The sequence below is a fragment of the Cyrtonyx montezumae genome, unplaced genomic scaffold, assembly GCF_038088225.1.
Source record: "Cyrtonyx montezumae isolate F1298 unplaced genomic scaffold, pur_monq_1.0 scaffold_19, whole genome shotgun sequence".
Classification (NCBI taxonomy): Eukaryota; Metazoa; Chordata; class Aves; order Galliformes; family Odontophoridae; genus Cyrtonyx; species Cyrtonyx montezumae.
The window spans coordinates 3402817-3417444 of record NW_027071925.1 but is presented as its reverse complement, the minus strand read 5'-3'; the positions used below and the strand labels follow the sequence as shown (position 1 = coordinate 3417444).

The 14628-nt window shown below is 54.0% G+C and overlaps 1 protein-coding gene across 1 annotated transcript in view; it reads left to right on the top strand.

Moving 5' to 3' along the window:
- The first annotated feature begins 1811 nt into the window (after positions 1-1811).
- Positions 1812-14628, top strand: part of MGAT5B (alpha-1,6-mannosylglycoprotein 6-beta-N-acetylglucosaminyltransferase B) — a 39586-nt gene continuing 26769 nt past the window's right edge. Inside the window, exons 1-2 of the mRNA XM_065735160.1 lie at positions 1812-1947; positions 5564-5676. Coding sequence (XP_065591232.1) covers positions 1880-1947; positions 5564-5676 — 181 coding nt within the window. The 5' untranslated portion in view covers positions 1812-1879. The remainder of the gene's footprint in view (positions 1948-5563; positions 5677-14628) is intronic.

The window sequence follows — 14628 nt, the reverse complement described above, 5'->3', positions numbered from 1 at the left end:
ACCAGAGTTCTGCGTTTCATCCAGCTTTGCTTGCAGCCAACCCCCTGCTCTGCACCTTTGGGGTGGGATGCTGCTTTCCTTGCAGCCACTCCTGGCACTCAGGAGGCATTGATGTGGCTGCTCCATTGACCACTTCATGTTGTGCGTCTATGGGCATTAGGAAGGCTTCCAGCAGCAGCACACTGAGCAGGGCTCTGAGCTGAGGGCCCCTCTGGAGCGGTGCTGTCGTGCTGACTGGGGAAAGTGTGGGTTTTGCAGGTGTTTTCACAGCCTGGATTAGAAGCAAAAGCCTCCTTCAGGGGGATAGAGGGAGTGGAAAAGGAGATGGGGCAGCAGGACCCCGTGATGCCCTCATTACTCTGCTCCTTCCCTCCTTTCCCTAAGGCCAGGTTTGGAAAACCAGATGCTTTGCCAGGAGAAAGCAATAAGCACCCAACCACACCTCACTTATATGGATTTGTGCACCCAACAGGAGCTGCAGTGTCTGCTCCCACCGGATGCCCGTGGGAATGGCTTTGGGGTGTCCTTGTTGGGGTGTTGCAGAGCTGCCTTCACTTGGGCAGAGCTGGCTGCTGCCCTGATCCGCTCTGTCTGCAAATATGCATCTGTCCACCTGCCTCACCCTGCTCAGCACTCGTGTGGCTCTTTCCCTGTCCACATAAAAGCGTGGATGAACACAAAAATCCTTTTGCATTCACAAAACTCCATCAGGAAGCCTTGGGTGGATGTTGGTTTTGTTGTTATTTTTTTCTTCTCCTCATTTCTCCTCGGCAGAAAAGTGCTGTTTCATGGAGAATTTCCAGCTGTCTTCTGTCTGCGAGCTCGCCGTGCCGGCTGCTGTTGCAGCATTCACTACCTGGAGCACTGCTGACTTAAATCAACCCCGATGTAGGTCATCAGGTAGGAGTCAGTGCCCGGGGTCCGTGCTGCTGGGGGCTGGAGGAAGGCACCCATGGGCTCTGCGTGCATCCCTTAATCCCAAAGTGCTGGAACGGTTTTTGTGCTTGTCACCTTTGTCCCCTCCCCTCAGCATGAGCTGGGAGGACCTCTGCTGAGCTCAGCAGCTGCTTCTCCTGCCTCAGCTCCCATGGCCCTCCTCTGTCTGCGCAGGATGCTGCCCTGTCTCGACCTGGGTGAGGAGATTGGGAGCAGCATTGTGGGATACCATCGTGAGACCCCAGAAAGAAAACAGCTCGATGGGGCAGCACAGCCCCAGGGTGATGCTGTCAGAGCGTGACTCCAGACAGCCCTCTTCCCTAGGAATGGGGCTCACCTGGTTCCTTGTAATCCCGAAACCAGAGAGCACCCAGCTCCAGCCTGGCTGCGGGGAGACCCTGCTACCTGCACCGCCGTGCTCCCCACCCCTGGGGCTGCCATCTTTCACCTGGAGTGATGCGCATCCCCCTCCCCCATAAATCCGAGCATCCGCAGCCCGCGACCAACCCCTCCGGTGGCCACAGGGCCACCGAAATTCGGGCTAAGGTATCAATAAATAAATAAATACACAAATAAACACAATCCCCCCCACACATACACACATAACAGCCCCTTCCGCCCGAGCAGCCGCTAGATGGCACGCCGTGCCCGCGCACCTTGCGCGGCTCGGGGCGGAGCGGTGCGGGGCGGAGCGCGGAGCTGCCCGCGGGGCTGCGCGGAGCGGAGCGGCCCCGGGATGGGCAGCGGGTAGGGCGGGCACCTGGGAGGGCGGGGGGGAAGGGATGGGGGGGGAGCGGCGGAGGAGGATGCTCCGCGCCCCGCACCGCACCATGCGGCCCCGCTGAGCCCCGCTCGCTGCCGCGGCGCAGGGTGGGGGGGGGCGGTGGGGGTGGGGGGGTTGCGGGGGCCGCCCCCATCCCCGCTGGCCCCGCAACTTTGAACGATGATCACAGTCAACGCGGATGGCAAGATAATGGTCAGGAGATGTCTCGTCACCTTGAGACCCTTTAGGTAAAGTTGAGGTTTTATTCTCCTCTCTGGTTCTGTCCGCGCCTTGCTCGCCCCTCCGGGATGGAGAGCGGATGTGTTTGGGTTTTAATTTATTTATTTATAGCGATTATTATTTTGATTATTAATTTCTTTTTGTCTTGCGTGGGGATTGGCCTCAGGTGGAGGCATCAAGCTCCCGAGCAAGTTTGCCGGCAGGTCATTGCTGGCTGCCCGTCACGGCGATCCCTTCTGGGGGTCCTTAGCAGCGCTGCGTGGGGCTCTGCACACACCTTCCTCGGCGGTGTCGGTGCTGGGGACGTGGGATCCCACACCTGAGCTGTGGGCAGTGCTGGGGCTGATGTCTGTGCCGGAGCGGCTCGGTCCTCGTATTGCTTTTTAATGTATTTATTTATTAAGATGTATTTAGATTATTATTATTTTTTAATTTGATGCCTCTCCGTGCGCCCGCTCTCCCCCTTCATCCTTTGCTCTCCATCCCTATCGCACCGGAGATTCGCTTTGTTGCTCCCAGACCTGAGCCACATGAGAGGCGCCGGTAATTGCTCGGTCTTTCCCTAAGGGAAAAGGATCAAAAAACCCTCGGGAGGGGAAGGGGTGCGTGTGTCGGGGGGGGGGGAGGGGAGCCCGGGGTCGGCCGAGGGATCTGACCGCTGCCTTTTTTGCTCGGCCCCCGCAGCACGTTGTGGGCACGGGGCTGTGCTTGTGCCGTTTGCTCGCGTTGGTCTTTGGAGATGTGTGGCTCTGCTCCGCCGGCACAGAGCCCTTCCCGGGGCTGGATCCCACGGCAGCAGCGTGGGGAGCCCGGGGCTATGGGACACGGCCAAGGTCACGGCGGGGGCGTGGGGGTCCCCGTGGGTCTGAGCTCAGGGTCAGAGAGGGAAAGGGGCAGAGCTTCGAGGCTGTGATTGTGCAAACGTGGGAAGGGGACCGGCAGCGGGAGGTGGGGAGGACACGTGCAGCCCTTTTGCAGCGGCTGTTTGCTTTCCCAGGTGAGACTGAAGTCCCCAGGTGGAGGGGACTTGGCTGAGCATCCCTCTTCCCGTGCTCAGCGCCGTGGGCATGGCTCCTGGGGCAGGGATCCTGGTGCGCAGAGCACAGCACCTGTGTGGTCCCATCTGTGCAGCCCTGGGCTGTCTTCTGCTCTCCAACCAGTGCAGACCAGTAAGACGTGCTTCCACGGGGGCAACTGGGACAGTTCCCGTCATTCGGGTGCTTGTTTCTGGCTGCTCAGCTGTGATCTGTAGCGCGATCCCTGCTCGGCGTGGACTCCTGGCAGCGGTGCCATCAGCAAGCAGCAAACGGGAAACCTGACCCCTTGCACCAAAACACGGCGTTAATCACACTTCAGACCCGCTTAACAAAGCGATGCGAAAAGCCCCGGGCTGTGGAAGTGCCTGCAGCAAGTGAAAAAGGGCAGAGAGCAAGTGAAGGTGTGAGCGGGTGGTGGGGCTGCCCGGGGATGGCTCTTGCTTTGGTCTCAGCAGCGCCGGGTGTTTGCTTCGGGGATTTGGGCACGGATTTCCCATGGGGTGTGCAGAGGGAGCTGGCAACAGAACCCACACGGTCAGAGCACCGTGGTGATGAACTGGAGGTGATGCTGGTGACAGGCAAAGGCAGCGTGTGGGGGAGAGGCTATTTAATAGTCCATGGAGCACTGTGGCATTCAGCAAATGAGACTTAATTTGGGGAATGGAAGTCCCAGCCCATCCGATGGGCAATCTGGTAGATCTGAGCCCCTGTTATTCCTCCTTCATGGCATTCATTCTCTGGACAAAGGAATTTCTACCCATTAAGGTAGAAGGCTGGGCTGCCTGGTGTACTGCTGGTCTGGGTCTGCTTCTGTCCTAGGGATGTTAATTCAGTCAGGATTTGACCCCTTTTCTTGGACCTTCCCTGCTCTCTCTGTAATCCAGTCAAAATCAAGCAAATTTTGTCTCCTAATGAGATGCTGGAGCGCAGATCTCCCAGTCTTTATCTTCCTCTCTTTCTTTCTTCCCAGAGTTTAAGCACCACTCCTTGCCAGGTCATAATTATGAGGATTAAAATGCACAAGCAAGGTCTTGCGTAATGGTGAAGACACAATGGGAGGAGATCATCTGTGAGGATTTAAGCAGCCAACCCTTGGATGATGAATGCTTCCTTGCATGTCCTGGGGAAGGGGCAGTGGGTGGGCTGTGTCCAGGGGGAACCCTCCCTCATGGCCAGGCTTTGCCCCCCTCCATTGTCTCTTTCAGACCCAGTGGGCTTGGACATTGGATAAGATAATGGGAATGGGATGTGCTCAGGGTCCCCAAATTTCCCCTGCCTTAAGTACACTGTGGGATTCCCATATCTTTTGGGGTTGCTCAGCCACATCCCTGACCAAGCTGAGCCAGAAACTCCTTGGAAAAACGCATGTGCAAGGTCTGAATTGGAGGGGTTGGGGCCCACGGTCATCCACACGAGCTCAGCAGCATTTGCCATGGATGAGCTGTTAGGGATGCAGGTCTGGATGAGCCAAGCAATTGGTTAAACTGCTTCCCATCCCCTGGGGCAGGCTCATTCAGGAAGATGAGATTCCTGGAGTTCAGGCAGGATTTCAGGCAGTTCTACCTCAGCTGGAGGGATCAGCTCTCCCTGTGCCTGGCTGCAGGTCTCTGAAGGGGATTGGGAGTGTTGCTGGGGGCACTCAGTATCAAAGGCTGCAGGACCACAGCCTCTGCTCCCCATGGCCACAGAGCAGGGACTGGAGATGGCACACACTGCATGGGGCAGCAGCTGCTCCCCCAGGGCCAGCAGGTGTGTGCTGTAAGTCAGGGAGCTGCGTTACCTCCAAAGACAGATGCAGTGCTGGGTGGCAGTGTGTGTGCCACTCCTGTGCCCTGCAGACGATGTTGTTACCTTGAAGCCAAAGGTGCTGGATCCTGTTCTTGGTGGGCTGCTTCTCTTCGGGCCAGAGGTGCTGAGAGGCAGAAATGCCAGAAGCATCTAGATGGGGCCATCAGCTCCCCGTGGCCGTGGGATGTGGTTGGTTGAAGATGAACCCTTTCAACAAAAACTGATTTTATCTCTTAGAGAAGAGGTTGTACTGCAGCCATGGCTGTTCAGAGGGCTCTCTGATGGGGGGCTTTCCACTCCCATGGTAAGGGACCACCTGGGTCAGGCTCTGGGCTCTTTCCCCTTCTGGCCCTGAACACAGCATGTGGTCATCCTTGCACACTTGTCCCCAGAGGGACAAATTCATGCAGGTCCCCAGAGCTGGATGTAATGGAAACACTGGCAGCCTGGTTATGGGGAGACCAAAAGGATATATATATATTTGTTATTGTTGTTTTTATTTTATATTTTTTTAGCTTCTGAGGAGTGGGAAGGTATGAGGTTTTTGTTTTCCCCAGGTTTTCTCAAAAGGAAAATGAGTATTGTTTGCTGAGTGGTTCCTGCAGCCTGCTCTGGCTGAGCTTTCCCACCCAGACCCTGCGAGCAGTGATTTCAGAAGGTGTTTTGGAGTGAAACCCACCATTTAGCTTCCACGGGTTGGGCAGGAGCATCTCAGGGCTCCTCCCATTCAATAAGGCCATGGCTGGAAGCAAGAGACAGCTCTGCACCCCTCTTTATGGCTTTGCTTTCCTCCCTGCAGGATATTCGTGCTGGGCATTGGATTTTTCACCCTGTGCTTCTTAATGACGTCGCTGGGAGGGCAGTTCTCTGCCAAGCGCCTGGGGGACTCGCCCTTCACCATCCGAACTGAAGGTAAGCATGTCTCCATGGCCTCACAGCCTGCCTGTGGTCCAGCTGAGCTGGGAATGCAGAACATCCCACCCCGAGGGATGTGTCGCTGCATGGCACAGACCGTGCTGTCAGCAGCAGCCAAGGCTTCCAGAAACCTGCAGAAATCCCTGGGTCCACCCCAAAGGACTCTATGAAGCTGGGGCAAAGCAACAGCAAAAGGCCAATGTCACCTTTCTGGATGCTGGAGTGGGAATACTTTTCCCCATCCTTCTATCTATTTGTCTATTTAACCCAAATCTCAGTCTGCTGCCTCCTGCCTTTGGTGTCTGCATTCACCAGCACAGTCCTGGGGCTGGATCTCATTTTTTCTCCCAATTTCTTGAGCCCCTCTGGTTTGTAGCACTGACTAAGGCAAGCACTGCTTTGTTAGTAGGCTCAGAAATTCAGACTAAATCCATTTTTTTAGTCCATCAGATGGATTTTCAGAACAAGTTATTGCTTCCAGATGAATTGCTGCAGGTTTGGCTGCTGCTGTGTCTTTTGCTTGGGAAGATTTGATCTGCTCATTGTCTAACACAGCATCTGGGACAGGAGGGCTCGTGGGGGGTGAGAAACCACAAAAGCAAAGTGGGACCCAGACCTCAGGGCTTGTACAGGACTGACTTTGGGTGGGAGCTGTCTGATGTCCCTGCCAAGCGTTGTCTGAGAGGTGTAGCTCCTGGGGATGGGGAGGAAAACAGAAACTGGGAGGGATGGTGCACACTGTCCAACCTCACCAGTGCTGCTGGGAAAAATGGGGTTTGAAGCCCGGTGAGGTGGGAAGGGTCCACGCAGAGCACATCTGGGTGCCTGGGTTGGAGTTCCAACTGTGCTCTGCTCGGGGCAGACCCCGATCTGCCGTCCCCGTGAAGGGACACTGAGCTGTGCCAGGGGAGCACTGAGTTCCCATTGTATGGGGTGAGGGGAACACGGATGGGTTCGCTTCTTCTTAGGGCTGTGACATCTCAGTAGATCAATTTGAATAACAAATGGGCATTTAATGAACACGTGTTATGGATCCCAAGGAAACCCAAGAAATATCACTGGTTGTTATCGTTGCTGTTAAGTGCACGGTGCTGGTCTGAAGATGAGCTCAAAGGAGCACGTTAATTTGGCTGGACTGATTAGCTGCTGATATCAGTAATTGTGGGGAGAAGGCCAGCATTTACATGGAGCCGGATGGGCTCAGGGCTGCTGGGTGCACGCTCAGATCTGTGTGTCATGGGACAGGCTCTGAGCGTGCAAGGTCCTCTGTGTGCTGCCTGAGCAAGGGGCTCATTGATGCATTGGGTTTAATGGCTCCCTTTGAGCATCGTTCATTATTAACTAATTAATTTTTTAGTGCAAGCTGGCAGCATCCTTTCCCATCTGCTCTGGGTGTGAGCTGCCTCACTAATGTAAGCAGGTGGAGTTTGAGGCCAGCGAGGCTCTGCTTGCGGGGTTCTCCCTGCAGACCTCCTTGTCTTGGAGCTGCAGTGTCCTCCCTTCTGTGCATCCCACCAAGTGCACGTGGGGCTGCCAGCACTGCAGTGTTGGGGTGCCCAGCACCCCCAGGTGATTCACATGGGAGAAATCCTGTTGGCTGTGGGTAAGTGGTGACCGTTCCTTGCGGTGCTGGTTTCAAAGCCACACTGGGGCTATTCCTGCTTCTTCTGACCCTCGGGTGCTGCAATCCCAACTCTGCTTTTGGCCCAATGTGCATTTACCCAAAGTGTGCTCTGAGGAGAGCTTATGGAAATGCCACAGCCTTGCCCAGAGCTTTCTCAGCATCTGAGCCGTGCAAGCAGCCAATCAGAACCAAAATGAAGATGGATAGAAGGCAGGAGCATGAAAAGGAGAAATGGATAATGTCACAGCCTGGAAGTTAATCCCAGTTTTAATTTTATTTTTATATGTGAATCTCCTCCTAGGAGACTTTCCCGAGCCCAATCTCTCAGCGTGTGCCAGAAATCGTTCCTCAGATGGGTCCTCTGCTTGGTGATTTGATGCAGCGGAGGCTTTGTTTCTTAAAGATAAATAAAAACCTCGAGGAATGCGTGGTATTTTATCCTAATCCTGCTGCCAAATAAACACAGACAGAGATTCCTTTGTTTTGGTATGGTCATTGGGAGAGTTTGTTCTACAAGCAAAAATCCGGACTGGCAAAAGGGAGCAGGGAGGACTGTGGGTTCTCCATGTGGAAGATGTGTTGGGAGCAGCTCTACACATGAGAGGTTCAGCTGTCTGTGCCCTCACATCACCTCCTCTTTCGGACTTAAAATGTTTTTATCCCTCCCAGACATCTTTGATTTGTTTTAGTGCCAGGGTAGGGCTGGTTTGGGGCAGGGCTCTGATCTTAGAAAAGCACTGAGATCTTTCATGGGGGACAGCAAACAGTGAGCGTCCCTGCGAGGCTGCTGCCCCCATCCCAGGTTGCTGAGAGATGTTTTGGGGTCTGATCTCCTTGGGGGCTGCAGGGGATGGGTCAGTGGGGCTCTGATGCACGCAGGTGCATGACAGTGCTGCTGTCTGAGGCTGCCAGATGGCTCTGGTTTATTGTGCTGGGGCACAAGAGGGAGAAATCCAGCAGCCACCACAAATTGTGTTGGCCATGGCACTGACCATCACCTGGCAGAAATCCTTCCCTGCTCTGCCCAGAGCAATTCTCTTTGTGTTTTGCTGTGCTTCTCCTGTGGCTGTTCCTTGCTGCGTTCCTAGAATCTCACCTGCTTAAAGCAATTTCTTCCACTGATGAGCGCAGAAGTGCAGAGAGGGATTGTCTGGGGCTGTGCAGCACAGCTGAGTCCTTTGGTGTATGTGGTTTCTGTCTCTCAGGAGGAGGAATTCTCATGGAGGGGGCAGAGGAGGAGGGGCAGAGGAGCTGCAGAAGGCAATGCTGAAGGTTGTTCGGGGCTTTGTAGGATATCTTTGCTGTTCCAGAGTCGCAGTGCCGTGAAACGCCAGGATCTCGTGTTAGTTCAGTGCCTTCAATGGCTCCCCGAGGAGTGGAGCAAAGAGGCCAAACAGAAATGTTAGAGCTGCCACGATCCCCTCAGAGGGCTCCTTTGCTCTCGCTCCCACTTCTGCTGGCTTTCCGTCTGCTGTGGTGCATCCCAGCTGGGTTAGCATGGCCAGATAGCGTCGTTTGTTCTCACAGCAGATACAGAAAGGTCAAACTCAGCATCACTAATGATCAGAGAGAGCTCGAGTACCTGCGCTGTGCTGTCCTGCAGTTGGCTGTGCTCGGAGGGAGGAGGAGGAGGTGGGGGGAAGGTCTGCGTGTGGCCCTGACCCTCTGCACATAGCTACAGCGGGGGAGGACAGCCAGGAGGGGACAGCTTGGCTCTGTTAAGAGGTAGAGGAACACAGATGTGTCTGTCCTGGCATCCTGCTGTCTGACGTGTTATCCCTCTGTCTTGGGAAGGGTAACTTCTGCTCTCACTCCTTCAAGCAGAAATGGAATTCATTTGGCAGGAGCTTGGCTCAGGACCAGCAGAATATCCCGGTGCATCTTGGCCAGCATGTTGTATCCCACCTGTCCAGGTCTCTGATTGCAGAACACCCTGGGAGTAAATGCCTGGGCTGCACCCTGAGGGTGTGACACACAGATGTGTGGTTCAAGGGGGCTCAGGTCCCCTTTGCCTTCAGGAAACCATGCAAGCCATGCATCTGTCTCACTGCCTTAATGCACATGGAAGGCATTGTGCAAACCAGTTGCAAAGCCCTGTGTAACCCCATAGCGATGGAGCGGGGGACGGAGCTGGGCGGGTTGTGCAGTGCAAACAAATTACTGTCTGCTCCTTTCCGAGCCAGCTGCTATTCTCTCCAGGGCTGCTGCTGTTGTGTTGGATGTTGTTGATGCCGTTTGCTGAGCAGTGCCATGGTGTGTAAGCTCCTTGTCAGGATGTGCTACTGGAGCACCCGCGTCTCGCCCCGGCGGCACCGGGTGACAGGGACAGCACTGCTGTCACAGCACCGTGACCTGCATTCAGATGTTTCCTATGCAGAGCTCCCTCAAAAGGCAGCAGAAGACTTTTCCATCCGACATCCCCCAGAGCTGTGTGGCTGTGGCTGGCCAGCCCCCCGTGGTGGGTGCTGTTGGCACCAAGGCTGCTGCATGGCACATGTCCCCAGCAGGTTCTGCATGTCCCCTCGGCTTGGTTTTTCTGTCTGGGCTTTGTGTCCCCCCAGCCTTGCTCCCTACTGCTCCAAACAGATGCTCGGATGCCCCAGGGGCTCTTTGAAGCAGCTGCATGAGGCAGCAGTAATCACTTACGCTGCTCGTGCTGCTGAGTACAGGGAGGCTTCATTAGTTATTGGTTAAAGTGGTGCTGGTGGGTGTGGGTGCTGCTGGCTGTGCTGCTGTGGGCACTGGGATCGGGTGAAGTGGTGCTGGGTTAAAAGCATCTCCTCTGCTTGTGATGCCCTGTGGGTGCTGCTCAGTGCTGTTCTCCCGTGGCCACAACCAGCTGGTTGCTTCGGTCTTGGAGCAGTCCTGTCCTTCCAATGAGTGCATGCACTGCACAGGTCCCCACATCACTTCTGCAAAGGGTTTTAAAGTGGAGGTGTAAAACTTTATAGCTCCTGACTAAATTGCTCTTCCAGGCAAGGAAATGTATGCCGTGGAAAAGGGAAACGAGGACATCCATCCGCTTGGGAAGGGGTGGGAGCGATGGTGTGAGTGGAGCACCACAGCCCCTTCTGCCCCATCCTCATGATGTCAGGGTGCAGCGTCCTGCTGACCCCCAGCGCTCTGTTATCTCCATCAGCAGTGGCTCCCAGAGAATGATTAAATCAATTCATTGATTTTCCATAGCTCTCTAGGAACTCAAACGGCATTTCCATCAACCTCTGATGAGCAAACAGCCTGCCACGGCCAGGAGGAATGCTAATGGCTCTCGGGGCTTTTATTACCCCTTTCATACCTAAATCAAAATTCACCATGAGCATGGGAGGCAGCAGGTACCTGGGAAAATAAAGCACAGTGGGAAGCAGAGCAGCCTCTGAAAGTGATTTTTCCCCACTGGGGTCCCAGCTGCAAAGCTTGGGTCTGGCTTTGCTCCCCACATCCTCACTTTCCCTGTGGTGTGCCACTTGGGGCAGCACTTCTGGATTGTCTCTGTTGCCCCCAGATCTCTGTCGCTTGGGATAGATAGAGATGTGTGTGGGGAAAAGGTAATAAAAACTGGGTGGTGGTGTGGGGGGTGGCTCTGCACACTGTTGCAGCAACGTCTCCTGTCTATAAATGTTTGTTGGTTTTGCTTGGATTTCTGCCCTTCCTTATTTGTTTAGAAATATGGAGCAAGGAGATGCACACAACCCTGTGCAGTGGTGCTGGGGTGCAGGAGTGAGCAGGTGGCAGTACCTGGACTTCCCCTGCTCTTTGTCAGGGTACGTGTTACCAGCACTGTGCAGTTAGTGCTGATTGCACTTCAGTGGGCAAAGGGATGGATGAATCCAGGGGGGTAAATTGTGTGCAGCCCAGCCAATATCATCTCCTTCATCAGCTCTCCCCCGCTGACTTCAGGCTGCTTAATTCGCTGATTGTGGGGCAGCCAGCTCCCTGCTGAATGTTGGCTGGAGCAGGGCTGCTGAACTCTCTGTGGTTGGCACAAACGTTGTTGTGTGGCTCCTTGTGCTTTTTGCACTGGCTGAACTGGTCTATGGTTTCCTCTGCATAGCTTAGATGATGTTAGTGGGTTTGCAGATGGCGATGATTGCTCAGGGTGCCCATGCTGGCAACTCGAGGGGTCTGGCCAGGGTGGGTGAAGAAGGGATTGCAGAATGGTTAGGTCGAAAGGGACCTTACAGCCCACCCAGATCCAACCCCTGCTGCAGGCAGGGCTGCTGCCCATAGACCAGGTTGTCCAAAGTCCATCCAACCTGGCCTTGGGCACCTCCAGGGATGGGGCACCCACAGCTTCTCTGGGCTGTAATCTGAAATTCCTCTCCTTTACTTTAAAGTCGTTACCCCTCGTTGTGTTACTACACTCCCTGCTGAAGATTCTCTCAACACCAGACTAGATGATCTATAAGTTCCCTTCCAACCTAAGCTGCTCTGTGACAACGTCCCTCCCCAGGGCTGCAGACGCGGGGTGGCCATCCCCGCAGGCTCAGGTCTGCCCTGGGGCTCACTTGGTGCCAATTAGCGCAGAATTTCAGTGCTTCAATCTGTCATGGATTACGTGCCAGGGCTCTTAGGCACCAAAATTAATAGCGACAGTAAATAGAAGTGTGTGGGATGGCTTCGGTGGGCTCGGGCTTACAGATCAGCACCAGGGTCAGTGCCCATCCCAGGGCAGCGCAGATCGCCCCAGCGCATCTCCATCCCTGCGGTCCTCGGGATGATGCGAAGCTGAAGGTTGGGCTCGGCTGAGCAGCCTGGGGAGCAGCTGCTCCTTCCACCTTGTCCTTTTGAGGAGTTTAAGTAGCCTCCAGTTGTCCTTTAAAGGAGCGAAACAAAGCTGAGCAAATGATGCTTTAGATTGAAATTAATTCCGCTGGTATTTTCAGTGGATGTAAGTAATATCTCAGCATCGCTGAGCAAATTCCCTGCTTGTAACAGAGCGTTCAGCTGTAGTGAGACAGCCAGGCAGGGATGTGACTTATGTCTGAGAAGGAGGGAAAAAATCCACAACAAATCAGCCGTGCCACAAACAGCAAGGATATATTGTCCAACAGCATTCTCAGTACCAGGGGGATGCCTTCCCAGCAGGGAGATGGGCTGGGGCTGGGCCTTAATTTCCCCAGCACGGCTGGGATGGGACCCATCCACATCTCAACACATCAGCTGTTCCATCAGGTCTCCAGAGACATGCTTTTTTCTTCCATCCACATCCCAGCTCGTCGACTGTTGACTGTTCCACCGCTTCTGCGGAGAAACTCTTTTTTCTTCCAATAGTCGCTGCCCTGAGGGGATGCTTTCTTTTTCTCCCCTGATTTCATCCAATTACTTAGCTGTATGCTCTTCTGAAGCACCATAAATAATTCTCCTCCCTTCGCTGTGTTTACCAGCATGTCTCACGAAATCCAGTACGATATGATTGATTGCAATCATTATTTCATAGTGCTGCTATGAAAACCTCTGTCAGGTTTGGTGATTGCCTTTAAAGAGTGCCTGCCGCTCAGAACGCTGTCAGGAGCTGTCATACTTTGGCAAACTCCAATTAATCCGTTGAGCAGTTTTCCTTGTGTTTTCTTTCCCATCACAGCTGATTATCAGGGGTAATTAGAATATTTCTCCTTTTGTATTTTGCTTTTTTGTTTTGTTTTGTTTTGTTTTGCAAGAAAAGTTGCTTGCAAGGCTTGTTCTGCCATGTTTTGTGCTGCTGAGATGAGTTTTAGCTTCTCCTGCCTCCTGCCATGCTCTTCATCATGGTTTAAAGGCTGCAGATCCCCTTCTGGGGCTGCACATCTCCCCCTAGATGCAGCACTCTGCCACAGGTTAACGAATCCATCCCAGCTCCTGCTCGTTTAAAAGAGTTGCTTCAGCACTTTTCCTCTTTTCTTTTGGGTTTTAATGAGGCACACTTTCCAAGAGATGTAATAATCGTTGCCAAAAATGTCAGATTGTTCTTGTTATCCTCCTTAAGCTCCTGGAACAACAACAACAAAAAGGCCAACAGCGGAAAAAGAGAGGGGTTGGTGAGGAAAAGCTTCGGCTCCATCCCTGAGAGCCAGGGGAGGGTGTGGGTGGGGGGACATGCACTGGGACCACTGCTTTTGGGCAGGGGATGTGCTGCCTGGAAGGAGAACTCCACTCCCCAGCAGCAGCACTGGGATGCCAGGGAAGGAGAGCTGGGATGTGGAAGAAGGGGTGTTGGGATGTGGAGGAAGGATGTGGGAATTCTCCATGGGGAGCACCTGAGGACGTGAGTGCCCCTTGGGAAGGGCTTTTCCAGGTTCTGTGCTTTAATAAGGGGCAGAGCTGCTTCTGTGCCAGGGCTTTTCGAGCAGCTATTTGAATTTCAAATGAGCAGAGCCACTAAACAAGCATCCTTAATTAAACGGATGCAGTCTGGCTGCAAACTGGGGCAGGAGCCCGGCTCGGTGGCTGTAAATCATCTTCACTCCCTTTCCAGGCTCTGTCCTCACCCCTTCCCAGCAGCATAGTGTGGCTGTAGGTTCCTGATATATTTTCTGGCTTAAGCTCTTCTCACAGCTGTTACGTTTTTGTTGGCTCTGTGTTTGGAGATGCCCTTGGCCAGTGCAAATTGAACTCCAGCATTCAAATTTCTGCTTTTGTCCCCTGCAGCACCTTTTAATTGCACCTTTGATAGCAGTTCTGCTCCTTAATGGGAAAGGCTGGAGCTCATGTCCTGCCCAGAGGGCTGCGCCCCAGCTTGGGTGCTGGGATAGACAAATGGGGCTCCTGTGTCCTGGTCAGCACCTCAGGCATCCAAAGATTCAAGCAGAAGTCCCTGACTTCTTGCCATGAACATAGTTTGTGCTGCCCCAGAGGTGCCCCATACCCAGTGACGTGGGGTGTCCGTGTGTCCCTGTGCTGCTTGCTCATCCCCTGCTGCTTTGTAACTGCAATGTGTGCTGCCCTTTGCAAAGCACATCTGAGTGGAATGGCAGAGATAAGCAAAATGAGAGAAGTTTGGGGGATTATGTACTGATTAAGTTATTACTAACATGAAATGAATGGTGCTGAGATGAATCAGGAGCTTTATTTTCCATTACTTGGCTCCGGGCTGCTTGGCATAGGGCTGAAGATCAAACCAGGGGCCTGCATGCTGCAGGTATGGGGCTCAGGAAACTCAGCTGCCAGTACAACAACCCATGCTGTGCCAGCAGTGTGAAATGGGGCTGGTATCCTGGGCTGCCCTGCTGGGAGCTGGCTGAGCAGCAGTAAACAAACAGGGATCTACTGCCCACAGCCAAATCCGCTCTGAGCTCTGCACCTTGGGCAGGATGGTGGGTATGGGGCTGCAAAGCCATGAGGGGACAGCA